The 19,938-nt window shown below is 36.1% G+C and overlaps 2 protein-coding genes and 1 non-coding gene across 4 annotated transcripts in view; 1 reads left to right on the top strand and 2 right to left on the bottom strand.

Moving 5' to 3' along the window:
• Positions 1 to 19,938, bottom strand: part of LOC129218692 (pleiotrophin-like) — a 63,308-nt gene that overhangs the window by 35,754 nt on the left and 7,616 nt on the right. For both annotated transcript variants that reach the window (XM_054853014.1, XM_054853015.1), the window contains exons 2-3: positions 9,641 to 9,797; positions 3,462 to 3,599 (exon numbers count right to left, since the gene is read on the bottom strand). In XM_054853014.1, coding sequence (XP_054708989.1) covers positions 3,462 to 3,599; positions 9,641 to 9,785 — 283 coding nt within the window. In that variant the 5' untranslated portion in view covers positions 9,786 to 9,797. The remainder of the gene's footprint in view (positions 1 to 3,461; positions 3,600 to 9,640; positions 9,798 to 19,938) is intronic.
• On the bottom strand, positions 2,182 to 2,287 carry LOC129219474 (U6 spliceosomal RNA). The gene has a single exon (XR_008580425.1). It is a non-coding gene; the product is annotated as a U6 spliceosomal RNA (small nuclear RNA).
• On the top strand, positions 17,620 to 18,534 carry LOC129218985 (protein GVQW3-like). Its single transcript, XM_054853303.1, has one exon. The coding sequence runs from the start codon at positions 17,620 to 17,622 to the stop codon at positions 18,532 to 18,534; it is 915 nt and encodes a 304-aa protein (XP_054709278.1).

Genomic DNA, 19,938 nt, shown 5'->3' with positions numbered 1-19,938 from the left:
TTTGTGAAATTTATCACATAAAAGTTCCAATATCTTCTGGCGCCCTTATAGTGACACCAATTTTATTACATATTTTTGATGTATGCAAGTGTAGCTAGGAATTTATGTAAAAATGCTGGTGTCATCATGAAGGCGCTTTGAGAAAATTGGCATTGAATGTAGTAAAAAAATTCCATTTTCGGTCATTTTTAAACGGAGTTTGTGGCCGTCGCCCTCGTAGTGACACCGATCTGACAGCTGTAATAGTATCTAAGAAGACCATATAATAGTATAGAATTTAAAAATCCATGTCATTATAGGGGCGCTTAAAGTAACAAGAACTTTAAAATCTGCAAATTTGAAAAACACGCAAAAATGTGTCACGCCCCCTAAATTTAAGAATTCAATTTCCCAAAAACGGTAAGGCAGATAAAACTCATATTTTGCACAAACATTACATTCATGATAAGGAACAACATTTGCAAAAATAAAGAAAATTAAAAATGTCAACACTCACAAATGCCGTAAACTGCCTGCTTCTTACAGACAGTGGCTCTTAAAATTATCAACTTCTTTAGTAAGAAATTATTTTCTATTCCTCTGCTTTGGGCGGCAAAAAAAAAAAAAAAAATCATTTTGTCTACGTTTGAAAAATTACACTTAAAAAACAAACTCTGTTCCACTGGTTTTGGTTTTCAATTTTAACTGTTCGATTAAAAGAAAAACATGTGCTGACATTCAAGCAGTAACGGTTAAAGCAGCCTGCTATGGGAAATCATATCAATTTTCAAAAATAAAAACGCTTATTTTCAATCAAATTTCTTATTTCTCTAGAATGTTTGTTTCAATCGCTACGCCAGATCTTCCTAATTGCTTAACTAAGTTCCATGTTTCACGAATAATTTAGAAGCGTATCATGCTGGCTAATGACAAAAAATAGATGCATAGTTTTTTTTTTTGGTCAAAAAGCTTTTTGACTGTTTTTTTTCATTACACATTGCTTCAATGCGTTCGAAAACGAAGGCGCAGCAGCTCGGTTGGTTGGAGTGTCGTGCTGTTGATCAGAATGGTGCCAGTTTGAATACGTGTCAACAAATATCTCTTTAATAGTTTTTTTTCCGTCAGATGCTCACCTGGGCAGGACTGTATTTGCCACAACCCGTTTTTTCACATGCACAATTACTGCTTTTTTATGAATCACTCAGTCACACTTTTAAGGATATTTATGTTTGCATTGAAAATACATAAAACTAAAAGGTCCAAAAGGTGAGCGATGATCACATTATCTCAACATTGTATTTAACATTGTATTTTGTTGCTGATGTCTTCAAATTACATGATTTCTTTTATTCGATTACTTTTTTCCATTTTCTTTAATCCGTTTAAACTTTTTTCAATTTCTTTTCATAATGTTCTGTCTTTGAAATTTTTTAAGAACGAAATGCCACATGAAACGATTCCAAGCATAGTGCGGAGTTCCGCACGGGTCGACTAGTTTTACATAGCTTGAATGTTCTTGTTAGCGATCCTTAACTCTGCCTGTTTGTTGGTTATTTTACATAGCTTGAATGATCTTCTTAGGAGATTCAGGCTACGTAAAATAAACAACATACAGTAAAAAACGAAGTCTTCTGCACAAGATTAGACAGTTTGCTCCTTTCTTGACTCTTTGTCTTCAAGTAATTAGAGTACTATAATGACAATTTCACGAAGAAATTTTAATTTCTTAGATTATTTTGTTTTTTAATATTGAATGTACCTCAAAAGTTATTACTTCTTCACGTTTTTAGTTTAGTTGGAAAAACTTGTATGTTACATCAAAATTTCTTTTTTTTGCATCATATTATCCATGGATTATACGCCGACGTGGATAATATACAGGAAAATACGGTACTTAAATTTGAAAACATTTAAATGAGTGCATTTATTAAATGAGCATGTGTACCAAGTGAATTAAAGACATTAATGTTTAAACATAAAATACTATACATTTTTTCTTTTAACTATTTCATTGAAATAAAAATAAAATCCATTTTTGTTCACAGAAATGAGAAAACTAGGGAATGCATGATGGTAATCTTATTTCTTTACAAAATAAAAATGGACAAATGTATGTTATTAAGAAAAATATAGTTTATACCACAGAAACAGGGTTCATACTCAATTTCAGAAATAAAATGAAGGAGTTTTGAATAAAATTTAAAAAATGTGGAGCGCTTCATGATTTTGAATGTCATCCTTGCACAGGGGCAATGCTAATTTTCTCTGTATCGTTCCAATTTCAGTATATGTTCTGCGAAGCGAGTACGGTCTTTGGGGAATAGCTTCCCACTTTTTAAGTGTTTAAACAACGTCTTTGAACACAAGATGAATTTCCTAAGGGATTAATCCATCCAAAACAAAGAAATGTTTAACCATACAATGTTCAAGTTTATCCATTTAAAGAGAAACAATTGGGATGTCTACTGCAAAAATTTGTGCAAATAAACGACTTCAGAAAACAAGTTGAAACTTTTCATTCAAACTAATGACAAGTTCACCCAGGCAGGAAACATAAATTTTTGCTGTTTAGAGTGCCATTTCAGTGTCAGGCCCACAACTTTTCACCTTGCCCTTGTACTTACGTATTTTTGAAAAGTTGTAGTCACTACAATGTAGCACAAAAAATCAAATTAAGAAAAAAGTCAGCTCTAAGTTATGTCCAGAACTTAGCATGAAGAGGTCAATTGTGAAGAAATAAAAGTAAAAAACTTTTCTTTGGATATTAAGCTTGATATACTTCAACCGAGTTAATTGACCTTCAGATGCTTAGTCAAATAAATATATTGTGAAGAACTAAAACATTTCATAAGGATGTATTTTCTCACTTTCAAACATGTAAAAGTAAATAACTTTTGAGCTTCAGAACATTATTCAATAAAAATTTACAATTATGTAAACTAACAGCCATAAGCGTGTGCAGGGCTTCAGAAATGGGGGAACCACTGTACCAGGAGGTTGAAATTGTGCTTAGAAAGGCTCCCATATACTTGCTCGCTTAAGGAAAATTTTCAAATATTGTGAGTAAAAAGCGTTTTTAAAGCGTACGAGGTAAGAAACTAATGAACCTAAAAATGTAAAATTTTAGACACTTTCGTATTGACTTTCATTTCTATGTGCTAATGGGGGTACCACGGTACACCTGGTGGCTCCCATGCGCATGCCTATGCTCACATATTTATGAACAGCACTCAAAAACTGCTAAAGGGCTATTCCTTTTAACATGGTCGTTTTGTCCCGCAGCTAACCCCTTATCTATGTCATTAAAAACAATAAAAAGTATTAATAAAAAATATTTCTGCTTAACAAATAACAAACTTATGAATGATGTTTTAAGCAAAAAATTCTGTCATTACTCTTTGAAATGATTAGTATTTAATGAAATATATGAACAGTCACGTACGGGAGTTTTTCGTGTAATGGCCCAAAAATGATTTTCTTACCCTTTTTACACTTTCTTGTAATAACTTTTGTTTGCTCGCATGATGCATCACCCTTTTTCAAGCTAAGAGTTTTCCTTTGCATATTAGATGTTGCATCACAATCACTCCATAGTCCCTTTTTATAACGGCACTCTCCATCTAAACATAAAATTTTTGTCAGTAAAAATGATTAGTTATTTTAAACTTGTGCAGGCATAATTTGATACATGCATTCCTACAAAGTAGAATGCTGTTTGTGGTCTGTATAAAAATACACTAAAATTTTAGTACAAAGCACTTTTTTTTTTAAAAATCCTAAAGAGATTCAATCAACCCAGATTCATGTTTTTTTGACCAACATTAATTATTTTGATACTCATATCTCTGAAAGCCAGCATTCGCAAGGTTTTGGACACTACGGTAAAAACCACGGTGAATATCATGGTTTTTACTTTAGAGCAGGAATCTAAACGGAGGGAGCGAGGCCAATCATTAGTTAAGCAAAAGCTGAGGCTACGACCCCAAGTCGCATGACTCAACAACGACGAATGATAGACACGTTTTGCGTGAAACTAGCGAAATAAACCTGATTTCTTCCAATGTTTTGCTCTAAAATTTTAGTTCAAATTGATATTTTCAGAAACACTTTTAAGCTTCAAATTTTAAATTGAAATTTCAGAAACACTCAGTTTCAAACTTCAAAAACAAATTTTAGTTTCAAATTCATTTACTTTCGGTATTAGAAACGGTTTCAGTTTCACACAGAAACAAACCCAGTTTCAAAAACCCAGAAACACAGTTTCAAATTCATCAATTAGATTTCAAAAAAATTTTTAATTCAATTAGGGAAGACTTAAAAATGCAAGTCAGCCAAAGTATATTCTCAAATAAAACCTACCTTTCAGGACTTAACCCAAACAAAGTCACCCCCCCCCCATCTCCAAAACATTCCCCTACAGGGATTTTTCATCTTTTGAGAAACAAATTGTTATATTTACAGCTGAAAGATAGCCAAAAATAATATGCTATCAAAACAAATAGCACAAATCTAATTGATTGGAAAAATTCTTACATTAATATTTATTGCCGAACAATAACCAAAACTTACAGGCTATTAAAATACCTGACCCAAATCTAATTTAAAAAAATCTTATATTAATATTTACAGCCAAAACTTATATACTATTAAAATTACAGCAAATTTAACCAATTCCAATTTCTTATATTAATATTTTACGCCCGGAAAAAGAATAGCCAAAATTAACATGCTATTAAAAATATACGGCCCAAGTCCAATCGATTACAAATTCTTATATTTATATTTACAGCCAAAAAACAGCCAAACATTACATGCTATTAAAAACAAAAAGTTAAACATCAATTGGAAAAAATTCTTATGTTCTTTTAATTACCCAAAGATTTTCATTTCAAGTGTTTTCATTACCCTAATAACCTGGCGCCGAATTTTATTAAATTTGTCATCTTATAGTGTAAATGGGAAATTACATTTACACAATACAGCTACACTGTTCAAAAACTACAGGGGGTCTACATATGTTTTAAATTGCACCATGTTTCATGCTGAGTGCCTAGTTTATCAAGGGTGATATTTTAAAATCCCTTTCCTTAAAAAAAAACATTCAAATATCATATGACCAATAGCACAATTTTCAATAACCTTAAAAATTCCATTCACCCAAGCAAACCAAACTACGCTCTGCTACCACAGACTTTTCTGATAGCTCAATTAAAAACCTGAAGTTAAAAGAACTAAAAGCAGGTTATAAGCAAGCCCAACTTAAAATCTGTGGAATGATCTGCTTGGGAGAAAAGAAATTACAGACACATATTTAACAATCAAATAAACATTTTATTGAACAATAAATATAATTAAAACATGGAAATATCAACATGTAAATAAACATTCACATTCCCCAACAATTGACTAAAAATCCTTCCAAAAATATCAGTAGGAAACGTTTCTTAAAATAGTATCGTTAAAGTTCCAGTAAAATTCACATAACTAGTTCAATACTACTACCGGATTTTCGGGAATAAGCGCCGCGGCGCATACAAGAAAAAAAGTAAAAATAATGCCTGTGCGGCGCATATAATGGGTGCGGCGGGTATAGTGCTCGGAGTGGTCTAGCGACCTAATTGGAAACTTGTTTCTCCGTCTCCTATCTCTAATTTTAGTCACTCACATCGTCGCTTCTTTTGCTGTCATTCGTGCGTTTCTTGCTTATCTTTTTTTCACCGAGTTACTTTGAAATGGCTCCTAAACGACTGAGAAGCTATACTGCAGCCTTCAAGTTAGAAGTAGTTTCGAAGGCAGAATCAATAGGAAATCGTCCTGTGGCCAGAGAATTTGGAATCAATGAGAGATGCGTTCGCCGTTGGAGGACAGAAAAGTCCACTATCGAAGCAATGCCGAAGGCAAAACGTGCTAGACGGGGACGAGCAGCTCACTGGCCGGAGTTGAAGCGAGACCTCAAAAAGTGGATCTTGGAGCAGCGTTCAAAAGGACTCTCCGTTTCAACTGTTCGGGTCCGAATTCAGGCCCGGAGCATCGCTGCGAACATGAGCATTGCCAATATCAAAGGCAATGCGAATTGGTGCTTCCGCTTCATGAAGAGAAACAAATTGTCTGTCAGGTTCCGGACAACTGTGGGGCAAAGCCTTCCGGCCGATTGGGAGGAAAAGAAGCAGAAGCTTCTGGCCTACGTTGAAAGGCTGAAGATTGAAAAGAACTTCCAGCCATCACAACTTGTGAACATGGATGAAGTCCCCTTGACATTCAACTGCCCGCCGACAAGAACAGTAACTTCTGCTGGGGAAAGGAGCGTCCCCATTATGACCACAGGAAACGAAAAGACTTTGTTTACCTGTGTTTTAGCATCTACGGCCAGCGGGGAGAAGCTAAAACCTATGCTTATCTTTAAGCGAAAAACGTTCCCCAAGGACACCTTCCCATCGACCCTCGTTATACGCTGCAACGAGAAGGGCTGGATGAATGAGCCTCTGATGTTGGACTGGCTCAACGAAGTTTGGCGCAAGAGAAAAGACTCTTTCTTCCAACCGAGTGGCATGCTAATTTTCGACTCCTTGGCGGCGCACAAGACCGACGCTGTGAAGAAGGGCGCTCGGACATGTTCGGCTTCCCTAGCCGTCATCCCGGGTGGGCTGACAAAGAAATTGCAGCCGTTGGATTTGGCTTCCAATCATGCCTTCAAGTGCCACGTGCGGCAACAATGGGAGTCATGGATGGCAAACGGTCTTCACGACTACATGAAGGGCGGCAACCTCAGGAAAGCGTCGTTCGGAAAAGTGGCCAAGTGGGTGGATGCAGCTTGGAATGCTGTGAAGTCTAGCACCATCATTTCCGGCTTCGCGCAGGCAGGAATAATTCCCCCAGTCTCGGATGTAGCGGAGGAAGATGGCGATTCCGACGATGGAGAAAATAGTCCGAAGTTAGATGAAGGCTTCTTGGGGCTGTTTGCGACAGACAGAGAGGAGAGTGAATTCGACGAATTCTGAATCGCCGATCCGTAGTGGATGTGACCCACTTATCAAAGCGTGCCTATAGTGGATGCGACCCACTGAACAAAGCGTGCCTATAAGTGGATGCGACCCACTGATCAAAGCGTGCCTATAGTGGCGCCGACCACTTAAAAAAACGTGGAGCGCTATGAGGAGAAGGGTCCGCGTCCCGCGCTCTGGATAACCAACCAATGTCTCTTCCCCAGGTATTTAGATTATATTAATAGTAAAAGTTTCTATTGTTAGGTTAATTAAAAATATTTCTTTTATTTACATTCACATTCCAGCCTTTTTTTACTACTAACTGTGCTTTTAAGTTGTTTAATGGCGGGAGCAGCGCTTATAACGGGTGCGGCGCTTATACCGGGTGCGGCGCTTATACCGGGTGCGGCGCTTACATTAAATTATTTTTTTGGGGTAGAAAATATTACGATGCGGCGCATACACCGGGTGCGGCGCTTATTCCCGAAAATACGGTACCAACTTGAGTTCTATGTCAAAAACAGAACAGTTCAGATGAACAACACAAAAGTTCATCCTGTACAAGCTATTCCTTGCTTAAAAGCTGGCACAAAAATGAATGCAGGATCCACCAGTTGGATCTCATATAAAAATTGTTCACGGTCATTCCAATTGTGGACAGCCACCATGCTGTATCATTCAAAAACCTGTCCTCCCGGATACCAGGAACCATCCACCGGACGAAGAATTCTAATGGACATCCAATCCAGCTCTCGAGACTGAATCTACAATGGCCCTGCCTGCTAGACCTTTTACCAGCAAAAATGACTTGATTTAAACTTCCATATTATAAAAAGAAAATCTTCCACTGGAAAAAAAAACATCTTAAAGCAACAACTGAAACCCACTTGCATTTATATCTGGGCTAAACAAATACTTTCTACATATTTCAAAAAGAATCCATTGCACAACGTGGAACAATCTATCTGGAGCGCTGAGCTACCAGGCACAATCTCAGCACTTCACCAGAACATTGAACTGCAGTTACAACGACACAAAGAATAAGAAATGGAATGATTGAGAGTTCACACTTGAATACCATTCCCAATCCCCCCTATGCAATGGGGTGATACATATCGAAAAAACATGCATAAATTATATTGCAGACTTGCCAACCTTATGAAAAGAAAAAACGGAAGATCCAGTCAAAGCTTTAAGGGAGAAAAAGGGAGATTTTAAACGATGCTATAATAAGTAAAAAACACTGTTATAACAAGTATTTATTTGATTTTTTCATGAAAGGGAATTCACTCGTATAATAGCTCTTATAAGTTTGTAGATATTTCATTTTTTCAGACATCGTTAAAGATGAATGTTAAACTACAACGCACGCGGTAGATCAAGGAACAAGATGAAAACATGCGGCGCAGTTAGCATGCGTCTGAAACTGAACGATACCGCGTAAACGGCGCATGCGTGAGATAGAAGTGTGAACGTGGAGTTAAACCAAAACACCATCGTCGGAAGCATTTCGGTCGACACTCCGAACGCACCCATCGAATGTTTGCCGCTCACCTTGCGTTCGACGAACCTCACTGGTCTTCCGGTAAGTAACCGGTTACTAACCGCAGCGTTCTATGATCAACCGGTTACCGCATCCGTTACCATTCTAAGCAGTTGATTGGAGCACGTGATCATTAGCTGTCACGTGATTAACTAACCGGTCGTGCTTGTCGAACGTGAGCTCACTGAGCATGAGCAGTGAGGGTTTGCTCTGCTAGTCACGCCATCTATTAGGGCTGTGAGTAACTATTTTAAGGAAGAAAATTAAGTTTAATTTAAAAAAAAAGAAAAAAACCCGAATAGAGTAAAAAAACGGGAGAAATGGATACTCAAACGTACAACCGGGAGAATGGAGTAAAAAACGGGAGTCTCCTGTGAAAAACGGGAGAGTTGGCAGGTCTGATATTGGTGAAACAACTCAGCACGGTATACAAATAAATCTTTAAAATTGTTTCCCACATTCACACAGCAAAAAGTTACTGAACATTTTTATTATGATGACACATCAACGCAGCGGGTCAACAAACACAAGCTGGGAATAATGGCTCTGGGGAACGATTTGTGCGCCAGTAAAATAACGGGATGACATTCTAAGTGGTGAAAAAAAGGAAGTAAGTTTTGGAAACTTTTATAAATCTTTTAAAACTTTAGGAATTGTTCTCAAGAACTAAAAACAATGGCTCTAGACCAACACCAGCATTCAGTTAAAGCAAACTGAGTTTGCTAAACCACCCAGACTTCACTGGCCAAGTTCAAGTGGGAGCGGCTTGGCCATTCGCCCTACAGCCCAGACATGTCGCACAGCGATTTCATGTGTTTGGTCCTTTTCAAAAGCATTTGAAACGAAAGCGCTTCAATTCGGACGACGAACTCAAGGACACCGTCAAGGACTGGGTTTTGTCACCACCACAGAAATTCCGAGAATAAGGAATCCTTCGGTTAGTTATTCAGTGGGCCTACGGTGCATACTTTGAATAAAGTTTTCATTTATACCCACAACATCGTTTGGTACTTTTTCATTTGCACACCTCTTATCTACATACATACAGCTAAGAGAATAAAGCTGGAAATCATACCAAAAAAAAAAAAAAAAAAATCACTCTCCAATGCATAATGAAAGGAGCAACTAAAATTACCTTTTCGCTTTCCATGAATACCACGGGGAATACGAGAGATCATTTCATGATCGGAATCATCAAGAAATTTATCATGAAAGTGTGCAACTGCTTCATAAAGCATGCAGGTTGTAAATATGAAACATGCCAGCATACATTTATTCATCTTTATTTTAATCTTAAAAGGAAAAAAAAGAAAATTCAATCAAAAATTAGAATTCAGATATCAAAATTTAGAAACACAACATGAATAAAAAGTCAATGCTTCAATACAGGAAAGAGACATCAGTACAATCATGGTGAGAAAAGAAGAGAAACTTGCTCTCCCAAAACAGTAGTGGAACCAGTTATCCAGAATGATTGTGCCTGAGATATTCTGGATAAAGTTGTTTTTAGATTACTGGTAGAGCTCATCATCACACTAATCAATCAGGATTATACTTAAATACACTTGTCTCCATCTTCATTATTTAAAATCATATTAAAATGATTAAATTAAGAATTAAGATACAATCAACCAGGTGTGGATCCAGAGGAGGGAGGGGGTCATGACCCATTTTCTCCCTTCCTTAAGCGACCAAATATCTTAAATCAGTTGTTTTGGGGCTAATATTTTGTAGAATTTGTCCCAGACACACTATTTTTGCCCGAAAATTACAGTTTGACCACCTCTTTACAGACCCCGAAGTGGTTTTTTGGGGAGGGAAAGTAGGAAATAAGGAATCAAAAATTAAAAAAGTAGGAAAAGTAGGAAAAAAATCACTTAAAAAAGTAGGAAAAAATAGGAAGAGATAGGACTACACACACGTCAAAAGGAAACAAATTTACCGTAAATTTTATTTCTAACGTAGAATAAACTAACAGTATTTTTGATTTAAAACTGTCCCAAAAATAAACATACAGTACTTTTGAAGTATTAAAGGGATTTAAAGAAAGACCGAGTCTCAAAAGCAAAATGAAAGAAACAAGCTGACAATCATCATTATGAAAAATAAACTGGTGGAAACAAAGATATTAATTACAAAAATATGAAAATAAAACCTAAACAAAGAAACACCTTTCAACAATACAGTAATAAAATTTTTAAGTCTGAAAGAATAAAATGCAATATAGTGAACGCCAAAATAAAAAAACACCTTAATAATAATAATAAAACTCATATTTTGGTGCTATAAAACCATTTTTATTATAGATTTGTTTTGTCAAGAACTAAAACATTCCTTCGAGAGCATCCAATTATCATTTAAAAATACTATGTAACACTTTCAGCTCCTATTGTCATAAACTATGATACAAAAAGCAAAGCAAATATTAAATTAGTTTTATTTAAAAATAATCAGCAGCTGACATGCATTCTTGCATGTAACATGCATGCAGATGTTTGAATTTGTAAAAAAAAAGGAAAAAGAATAAAAAAGCAGAATTATATAAAATAAATTTTTTGTTAAATATGGGACATAAAATTTACAGTAAAACAATTAAACTAAATAAATAACGAAATAAGTAAACAGTAGACTAAAGAGTTTGTATTACGTTATGTATTTTTAGCGTTCAACATAAATTTTTGTTTCAGGCATGTCATTTATGGGGGGTTAGTAGGGTCAATTTCTCCCCACCCTGGCTTTTGAAAATTAATGCTTAACTATACAAGTTTGTGAGGTTTTTGTTGTTTTCAGATAAAATTTGCATCTTTGGCTGGCCACGCTCGGGGGGAAAATCAAAATGACGAGCCAGTTTTAATTTTAATCAAGCAATAAAACGAATATTGCTGTTTGATGATTTTTTACCTCCTTCTTGTTCCAAAATTTTTGCCACGGAAAAAAACAAGGAAAAATCCATTCGTGGTAAACATAACATTTTTATCAAAGACAAAGATTAGTTACTAATGTTTCTCTGTGCATCTAAGGGAAGGCACGTAGTTTCTCAGTCCTCACCATACAACAAAAAATATTTATTCGGAAATTGTTCACGAAAATGAGAGAGAGGGGGAAGCACCTGGCATCAAATGCCTGCATATATCTCTTTCTCCCCCCCCCCCCCTTGATAAGGCGCCCTTAGCACAATAACTTACAGTAGATAGGCCGCATCGGTATAATTGCCGCACCCCAAAAAGAGTACGAGTATTTTTTTTAAAAAATTAAATGTTCAGAAATGCCGCATTGCCATAAACGCAGCACATAAAAATGATGAGCAACTTCTCGATATTGATGATAGATATAACAGAGTAGAAAATACCCATTAAAAATTTAAAAAAAAAAAAAAACAGTACATACTTGCTTGTGGCTCAGTCCCCCAACTTTTAAAAATGTGAAGAAATAAAAACGGATCTTGCATTTAAATTGATTTCCGATTTTTCTCCAAAAATCGGAAACGTTTTGCTCATGTAGGTTTTGCCATGTTTTTTTTTTGAAAATACACTCTTTGCAAGGAAAGAAAATGAAATTTTATAAATTTTATAATCATGTTTACGATTTAGAATGAACAATAATCATATGTATGAAAAAAGTTAGTTACCGCGGTTATTTTTGAAGTGGTCCGTTTTTGCGAATTTCTGTTATCTGTCCCATTTATTTTGTACTAACATCAATAAAATATGTACAGTGTACCGATTTTTCACTTTTTGCTTCCTTACGTATTCCTTTTAAGGTTTTAAATTGCCTTTCTCTTTAAATAGGCGAATAGGAAATTCGGCTTTTCCGCACTTTTTGAACAGTCGGCCGTTTACTTTAATTAAAGCTTCTAATTGATGGGTAAATAATGTATAATTGCATCAGAATGTGCCAGCATCTATTTCTTTATTGTATCGTTAGAACAGTAGGACTGAAGTCGAGGCGATAAAAAGAAAAGTCGATCATAAACGCCACAACGGCAAAAAAGTCACTTACGAAAATTTAACTTTTAAACAAGCAAACGCCGCGGCATTCCTTCCAGAAATTACTGTAGTCAGTTCAATGAAAAGCTCGGGATCCACTTGTTTCATTTGCTTTTCAAAATTAAAACATGCAGAAAATTATTTGTGCGGCATTGTAAAAATAAGAATCGATGCACAATTAGAAGTGCTATATTAAAGAAAAAAAAAGTAGGAAAAAAAGGAAAAAGTAGGAAAATAAGGAGAGAGCTCTAAAAAGTAGGAAAAAGTAGGAAAAATAGGAACTCTTCGGGGTCTGTCTTTATAAGGATGACCCCCTCCAAAACCAGAAGCTGGATCTACCCTTGAAATCAACCAGGCACCTAGAGTTGAAGTTTTTTTACTATCCTCTAGTTCCAGTTCTGCTTTTAGATAATAAGCTATGCTCTGGCTCTGGCAATTTTCCTTTATATTTCAGCAATTCTCTACAAATGTGTAATTTCTATTCCCAGGTTCTAAGCAAAAGTTTTTTTTGCATTTTTTAAAAATTATTATTTTTTTGTCTTCAAAAGAACAAAACTAAAAATTACTTATTTAAGTGGAGGTTTAAGATAAGTACTAAAATGTCATTAACATCTGCTGTCCTTACAGAATTTTTGACTTAAATGGTAGAAAGTAAAAAAAAAAAAAACTAACTAAAAGGTTATCATTAAAATAGATTTTTACAATGTTTTAAGAACCCAAATTTGAAGTCAAGTTTCCTTTTGCTCAATTGCATATATTAATGTGTTTGCTGCATAGTTAAAACTTGTCCACAGAATTTTGCAGCATTATCATCTAACAATTTTTATAGTCTTTCATGACCACTAGGTGCAACTGGTAGCTCAAAGAATGTTCAGTTTCAGAAGCAATCATCATAACTTGAACAGTCAAAAAATCGATTGCTGTTGTACTGACAAAGTTTTAAAAAAAAGTGCTGCTCTATATTCGACTCCGTTCTTATTTTGGAAAGACTTGGAAAATATATCGACTATCGCTAAAACAAAGAACCAAATCAAAAGAATAGAAAAATTGGTGTAACACGGCTTAAATTACAGCTTATTTACTGGCATACATGTTGCAACCAGCATTGAAGTTTAAAAAATATTAAATGCGAACTCTTTAGAATAAAAAAATGTGTAGCAAATTCTATTTCAAGAAATTTTTTTGGCCAAAAACGTTATATCTTCTGCAACATTGACTGAGTGGTGGAAAAGCTAGGAAAAAGAATTTGAAAAATGCAATGCGACTGTCTTTAAAAGTCTTCAACATTACTAAAACCAGCTTCAGAAAAGTGCAGTGCATTGAACTAAATAACATAAAAATAATATTAATTTATAACGTGAAAGTTGCTGTGTATTTATGCATATGTTATTGCGGTGTAACATTGATTTTATGTAATTGTATAAAGATTTATACACATATTTCTGAAATGAGTTGAATACATTACATATACAGGGTGTCTGAAAAGTCCTCGACACATAACAATGGTAGGTTAAATGTGTCAAGGACTTTTCGGACATCCTGTATATTTATTTATAAATGTAATTTTAGTTTTTGTTTGTAACAGATTAAAAATATTTTGCTTAAAACCAAAAGAACCGTTGTTTTCTCCAAGTCTTTAGAAAAAATTCATTTAGTTGAAAGCATTGAACAAAAAGACTAGCTTTGAAGCTTTTTCCAATCCTAATTTGTTTCTTATTCAATATGTGTGGGGAAATCAATGTAAATCTGTAAAATAGTTTTTTTTTTTTGGCTTTTTTTTTAAACCATTTTTTAAAAAAAACCGCATGGTTTTTAAAAAAAAAAAAAACAATTAGTTTAAACCATGGTTTAAACCAACGTGGTTTAAACCAAACAACCTTGAGATTTTCACTTTTATAACAAAAATCAGTTCTGATCGAAAAGTCTACCCAAGGCAGCGCCAACAAACCAGAAAAGAAGGATAAATAGGGGAAGGGTATGGGTGACTAATGATAATGAATTTGCACCATTCCCCCCCCCCCCCCCAGTCTTCATTTGAAAGAGAAATATTTTATAAGATAGCAGGTGCTGAAATTAGCAATAAAAAAACCGCTTCAGTGAAGTAGATATATTTTTTAAGCGAGGTACACTGTCCAATATGCATTAATTTAAAAAAGCAATAGGGGAACTGAATACTCATCCCAGGGAGAGGCCCCAAATCACATTCTGCTTAAGGCGCTCAAATATAGCCTAAAGTGGTGTTTTAAATATTTCAGCATCGAAAAATTTTCAGAATTCCTGAACCTCTTCCTCTGAGTTCAACACAAATGTCCTAAAATTGAATTTTTAAAGTTTCAGTTTCTAAATTTTTTTTTCTAGGAACAGTATCCCCCCCCCCTTACATATATACATGACTTATGACCGCCTAATCCCTAAGTTTTCACAATTTAATTTCGGAAACCTTCTGAAAGAAGCTTCCTGAACCCTTCCTCCAAGTTATCCAAAGATAGATCAAAACAGAGCTCTTAAAATTTCAGAAACGGATTCCGGGCTGGGCGGTGGAATATCCCCCCCCCCTCCTCCCCAAAATGTTTCGAGAAAGATCCCCGAATTACCCAACTCTTAACTGACTCAAGAATAGCCCAAATAGCATTTCAATGCTTCAGCAAGGAGAAATTTTAAGGGGGGAGAGCCCGCCCCCTCCCGAACTCCTTCCCCTAAGTTCCCTGACTTAAATTTGCGGTTCCCCTTTTCATCACCGAAGTTTTAAGAATATAAGTTCTAAAATTTATTGAGAGAAAGCCATCAAATTCCCTTTTTTTTAAGTCCCCCAAAGATTACCTAAAGCTAAGTTCTGAATACTTCAGCTTTGAATATTTTTCGAGGAAGGGGGACCCCAAACCTCAAGATGGTTTAAAGTTGTGCTTTTAAGAGACTCCAGTTTCGGAATTTGGCCTAAGCAGAGCCCCCTCTTTACGTTGCCAAAGATAGCCTAAAAGTTTTAAGACTTCAATTACAAACACTTTTCAGGAGAGGGTCCTAAATTCCCTTTCTCTTAAGTCCCATTTAAGTATAGCCTAAAATAGTTTTTAATACATCAGCTGCAAAACATTTTCAGGTTAGAACACCAAAACCATCTCTCATAAATTCACCAAAGATTGCCTAAATTAAGTGTTTTTAAGACTCCTGTTTCCGATTTTTTTTAAACCTCCCCTTACCCACTTTTACATCATTAAAGGCAGCCTAAGAGAAGACAGCAGAAGAGAAATACTGAACCACTCCTAGCTTCAAAAATGGCTTTCATTTAAGTTTTTCGATATTTTATTCTGAAGCCCTTGAGTAGCCCCCCCCCCCCTTCTTAGATTGTTCAAGACATAAACGTTTCAAGATCTCAATATCCTGGGTTAATTTGCCGACTTTGCAAGAGCAGCGGGTTTTTTTTGCAAACTCGTGTTGCCGTTGTTTTTCTTGTTTCCTTTCTCTCCCCCCCCCCCCCCGTCCCCCCATATTTCCATTCTAGAAAGTGTTAGATTGAATGACATTGGAATTTAGTGATTCCTCAAGTCTTAGAATATTTTACCAGAAACATGTCAAAAATTCAGAAACAGTTTCCCATCGGTGTTTCAAACCAGCTTGAAATTTTTCCCAATTCTTACCAAAATTTCCATTTTCATTAAATTCTTCAAAATCCCTGAATGTTACCCTTTTTACCTGGCATGTGGACGCCCTTTGCAGTGGCGTAAATATTTCACCCTGTCAGCAATCACTCTCAATCAGTGATTCAGATTCAACTCTAAGCCATTTTAAAAGCGCTCATAGTTTTCATTTATGCGTGTTAAGTTAGCAAAATAAAAAATAAATGCAAATGAAAAAAAAGAGTGATCGAAAATAGTAAGAGAAAAGGCTAAATATTCAATTAGAGACTATTATTTTGAAAAATCAAGGAGAATAGAGAGCAACTCCGTGATCTGCAGTGCAGTGAGTTATGCAGTGAAATAACAGAGCTACCTAAAAAAAAAAGTTAAACAGCGCGAGTCTAACAGCCACTCCTCCAAAAACACGTTGCAAACGAAACAAGTCCATGGCGGAAAATCGAGAGAATGTCGATGTAAATTCGTAGTTATGGAAAGGTCCAGTAATTAAAGCATACTTTTCAAACAGTCAATTTCTCTTTTTTAAGTAAAAACTGAAGGAAAGTTACTGAATCTCTTTCCTTTCCCGATCTCCGTGTAGGAAATTTTGTTAAAGACGGAAATCCGTCCTGAGACGGAAGGTCTTGCACCCATGACCCTTGAAAAATTTAGTTTTTATGACATTACACACAAAAGTATTGGTGGGACAAAAAATTTTCCCAACTTCATGATGGGTGTTGTGGAAAAAAGTGCCATTGAGAGGAACAAAGTAAGCGTAAAAAACGTAAAATGTTTTGAAAATTTCTTGATTTGTCTCGATTGAGTAGAAGTTTTACTCTTTTGGTATTTACTGTTGTGGCACTTAAAACAGAGTTGACTGCTTTTCTAGTAAACAGTTTTGATTTTTTTCTCCCTTTTCTTTTCTTCTTTTTTGGGGACCGGGAGGTGCCCGGCGACATAACTACCTTTAGAATTTGAAATATGCTATTAGGAAACTTCATGCATTTCTGTTTGATTTGAGTTCAAAACCAACTATTTTTTTAACTAAGCAGTTGAGCGAAACTGCACTCCTGTAAGAACCAAAAAAAAAAAAAAAGGTATAGTAGCTGAGGTTGAAAAAAAAAAAGGAGAACTAACTGCAACATTTGTTGAGCATTTTTCGTATGAACGAACTCCCAATCTGACCCAGGGCTTCCACTACTGTCACATTTTTCACAAAATGCAAAAATAAAGCAAAGTATTTTCGCTTTTTTGCTCATGTAAAAAAATTTATATATAAATATATATATATATATATATATATATATATATACGAGGCCTGTCTAAAAAGTATCCGACCTTTGATTTTCCCGCGCAAAATAGAGACGATAGCGTGGCGCCACTGTACACAGTAAAGGAAGAGACCTTCATGCGCATGTGTGAATTTTATCCCCGCCTTCCAGCGTGTCAGTCGCTGCCTGTCGGTCGCTGAGTGAGGTGCTACACAACGTGTTCGTCGGATTACTAATTCTTTCAAGATGACTGAACGTGTTAAGCAAAGATACTGCATCATATTTTGTCAAAAACTTGGTGATTCTCAATGCGAAACAATTCGTAAGATTCAGCAGGTGTTTGGAGAAGATGCGATGGGTGTAACCCAAATTAAGGAGTGGTTCAACCGATTCAAAAATGGGCGCACATCAGCGGAGAGTGACGAGCGTTCTGGCAGGCCCCAAACTGCTCGGAGTGCAGCTGTTGTTGAGAGGGTGCGAAATTTGGTAATGACAGATCGTCGTTTGACCTTGCGGGAGATTGCCCAAGAGGTTGGAGTGAGTAAAGATTCGGCACATGCAATTTTGTGTGATGATTTGAACATGCACAGAGTGGCTGCGAAATTCGTGCCCAAGTTGCTGTCACCGGAACAAAAAGACCTCCGCCTTGAAATTGCACAGGACCTTTTGGACACCGTCAACGCTGATCCTGGGTTTCTGAACACCGTGATAACTGGAGATGAGTCATGGGTGTACGGGTATGACCCAGAAACAAAAAGACAGTCATCGCAATGGAAGCATCCCGAGTCTCCAAGACCGAAGAAAGCGAGACAGGTGCGAAGCAAAATCAAGGTGCTGCTGACTGTCTTCTTTGATGTCCATGGAATTGTGCATCACGAATACGCACCGCAAGGACAAACAGTGACAAAGGAGTACTATCAGGATGTTCTCCGGCGACTCCGTGACGCAGTTCGGCGCAAAAGACCAGACATGTGGACGGCGAAAAACTGGCAACTGCATCACGACAACGCCCCCCGCACATTCATCCCACTTGATCCAAAATTTCTTGGCCAAACATGGAATTTCAACCGTTCGCCAACCTCCCTACCCTCCAGACATGGCTCCTTGCGACTTCTGGTTGTTTCACAAATTGAAGACCCCACTGAAAGGATCCCGTTTTGAAAGTAGAGAAGAGATAATGCGGAACGCGACGACGGAGATGAACACCATTCCAAAAGAAGACTTCCAGAGGTGTTTCCGGCAGTGGAAGGATCGGTGGGCTAAGTGTGTGCAAGTACAAGGGGCCTACTTTGAAGGGGATTAGGGTCCCAACCCCGTCCAGTATTCAAAATATTTTTTATAGCCAAAGGTTGGATACTTTTTAGACAGGCCTCGTATATATATATATATTTGATCCAAGAGAGGAAGGGAGCATGGCAATTTATCAACTTAATCTTTTTTAAATCATAGCTAAGATGTTTAAATTACTATGAAGGTCGGACAACAGGGTAGATTGGGGCATGTTTATGTAGATTTTTTTCAATGAGTTTTCTAAATTCCATTTTTTAACTTAGGAAATTTTAGACATTATGGTTTTATGAAGCAGTTAATGGAGTCAAAATTGGTATATTCAGTTGTTGCTCAGTTTATGTTTTTAATCGTTGAAAAAAAAATTTTTGAGTCCAAGTCGGTTGCGTAAACTTGCCCCGGAGATGGGGTACCTTTGCACATATTTATTTTGACATACCTCACCTACCTACAGCTAAAAATAACGTGGTTCTGTTAGTGTTTTGAACATAATGTCTTACCATTGTTAAAATAAAGCAAATTTATTACAGACTGAATAGTGAATAAAGTAAAAGCTGAACCGGTGTGAAGACAGCACTAAATAAGTGTAAGCTATAAGATACGAATTTGTAACTCAATAAAAAATTAAATGGTGATTTTCAAAACTAAATAGTCTGAAAATATTAAAAAGTTTTGAGACAGTTCAGAGCCAAAAAAGCACCAGGGCACGTTTAGAAGTAAGAAACAATAAGAACGTACGTAAACTTGCCCCATCGTCAAGTTTGGATTTATTTTTAATATGCAAAAACATTTAATAACATTTCAATTCATACAAATACAGTAGAATACTTTTATAACGCCGACCTATATAACGCACAACTTTTTAGAAGTAAACAATAGGTTTTAAAGTTTAAAAAATCCCTCTGTTTTACCTTGCAAACATTAAAATTGTTAGGCAAATTAAATTTTGAAACAGTTTTTCATCTTCTCATCATAATTTAAAGCTTTTGAATTGAAAATTATTAGGGGAGACCGGGGCAAGATGAGGAGCCGGGCAAGATGACGAATGCCTTAATTTTTCCGTTTTAAACTAGGTAACTGCATCAACTGCATGCTACTAGCTCTCCCATCCGCTGTTTGTCCAGCAATGGTATAGAGACGCTGAAATCGCCATAGTTGTATTAGTTCTGAAGCTCTGATTGTTTACCGTTGCCACGATATAATTTTTATGCATGTGTAAATAAGCTCTGCATCATATACATTTATTATATATCGTGTCTCTTGAGTATTTATGAGTTA

The sequence above is a fragment of the Uloborus diversus genome, chromosome 3 (assembly GCF_026930045.1).
Source record: "Uloborus diversus isolate 005 chromosome 3, Udiv.v.3.1, whole genome shotgun sequence".
Lineage (NCBI taxonomy): Eukaryota > Metazoa > Arthropoda > Arachnida > Araneae > Uloboridae > Uloborus > Uloborus diversus.
This window is presented reverse-complemented; position numbering and strand designations above follow the sequence as displayed.